At 43.0% G+C, this 1980-nt stretch overlaps 1 protein-coding gene across 1 annotated transcript in view; it reads left to right on the top strand.

Moving 5' to 3' along the window:
- The first annotated feature begins 6 nt into the window (after positions 1-6).
- LOC102676726 (barH-like 2 homeobox protein) overlaps positions 7-1980 on the top strand; it is a 2318-nt gene continuing 344 nt past the window's right edge. Inside the window, exons 1-3 of the mRNA XM_006614752.2 lie at positions 7-192; positions 1197-1527; positions 1855-1973. Coding sequence (XP_006614815.1) covers positions 126-192; positions 1197-1527; positions 1855-1973 — 517 coding nt within the window. The 5' untranslated portion in view covers positions 7-125. The remainder of the gene's footprint in view (positions 193-1196; positions 1528-1854; positions 1974-1980) is intronic.

Here is a 1980-nt window from a genome sequence, read left to right as displayed (position 1 = left end):
ATGAGACCCGACATTTTCGTGATCGTGGTGTTCTCGCGCCGACAACCGGCTTCGATTCAACTGATCCGCGATCTGTTTCTCTAATCGTTCCTTTCATTTGGTTTGTTTTTCGACGAGGTGTAATAATGCAGGAGCACAAGTCGTTTCTCATAAGGGATCTTCTGGGGGATGTTTTGTCCGAGAGGGTGCACGGTGAGTTTTTATGTATAGTATACTCGTTTAAATAAAGCACGAAGTTGAAAAGTAGTGAAATTTTGAATCTGGAGTAATTTTTGTGTAATAAATCGAATATAGATAAATGTGCTCCAATTCGAACGATTTTGAACAATATTTTCGAGGAAACTTTGAAATAGATGAGTCAATGACAGGTTTTCGCTTCTTTCCAAAGAATCGAAGAGAAACGTACAAGTATTTTCACACGAACGATGAAATCAGATATAATTTTTCATCAAAATAATCATACTTTTTATACGAAAATTATTCTTCACCCGACTCGTGCTATCTTATCATTGAATTTTTCATTGAAATAATACTTTTTATACGAAAATTATTCTTCACCCGTGCTATCTTAACATTGAAAATCAATATCAACCAAATAATCGTCTCATTATCTTAATTTTATTTTCTTTTTAAAAAAATTCAACTTATCGATGTTCATCTCTCTCCACTAAACTTCTTAAGAAAACAATTGGAAGAAAATCATATATATACGCGTGTTAACTCGAATCGCAGAGAATCGGCTCGAGCACGAATAATTAAAAAATCAAGATTTTCATTGCACATGACAGCGGTCGCGTGGCCTATCGCCAGGCTCCTCGTTACGCGCCCCCCCGCAGAGCGGCTCCATTATTTTTAGCCAAGATTCGCAGCCCTAAGGGTGTCCAGGGTCCCGGCCGGGTGGTGCCCCATTAACGACGATCCTACAGATGGCCTACAGAGCTGCGGAAGGATTCGTTAGCTCTCGTTAGTCCGAATTTTCGTCCTGCATCCCGCTGCGACGCGCCTTTATTGGCCAATCGAGATCAGACACCGAGATCGTTCCCCTAATTGAGATCGTTTAAAGCGTGGGCGATCAAACCGATCAACAGTGGATTTCCCAGCATTGTTCGGATAATCAACTTTGAATCTGTTTATTTTCTTTCTTCGCCCAACAACTGTCGCCCCATCGATTCGAATGCTGAATATTGCGTTTCTAGAAGATTCCGAGGACGATTCGGCCGTTCATTCGGACTCTGAGGACACGATCGACCCTGGAAGTAGCCCGTGCACCAGATTGGAAAGTCCTCCGCCAGCGCTCTCGCCATCTCCGGCGGCAGCGACGTCCGGCAAGTCCTGCGGAACGAGCAGCGGCCCTCCAAGCGGCAGGAAGCCCAGAAGAAGGCGGACTGCGTTCACCCATGCTCAACTCGCTTACCTCGAGAGAAAATTTCGCTGTCAGAAATATCTGAGCGTGGCAGATCGAAGCGACGTGGCCGACGCCTTGTCGCTCTCCGAGACCCAAGTCAAAACGTGGTACCAGAACAGAAGGTAAATATATTACAAAACCTAAGTAAATAAATCGTTCTAATGTTCGAGAATATCTTAAAACCATCTAAAAAGTGTAATTCGTATATAAGCGCTCCTTTCGACGAACAAAATTCGGATAATTGAGTAATCAAATAAAATAATAAAATAATCAAATATCCAGTGGATTTTTAAGTAGAACAAAAGTTAAAATGAACATCTTTTCAAGAGCTTATACATTCATAATTCGACACTCGTCTTATCTCTCTGTGCTCTTCGCGAATTAAAATCTTTGCATATTTTCCCATTTTCACCATTAATCTTCAAATGGGAAACTGTTTCCCGCCACAGAACAAAATGGAAGCGGCAGAACCAACTGCGGCTGGAGCAGCTTCGGCATCAAGCGACGGTGGAGAAGGAGTTGCTCGTACGAGGCGTGGGCCTTCACCACGGCAGCATAGACGCCTACTGTCCACC

The sequence above is a fragment of the Apis dorsata genome, unplaced genomic scaffold, assembly GCF_000469605.1.
Source record: "Apis dorsata unplaced genomic scaffold, Apis dorsata 1.3 scaffold_196, whole genome shotgun sequence".
NCBI lineage: Eukaryota > Metazoa > Arthropoda > Insecta > Hymenoptera > Apidae > Apis > Apis dorsata.
The sequence above is the reverse complement of the archived record's forward strand: the minus strand, read 5'-3'. Positions and strand labels throughout refer to the sequence as shown.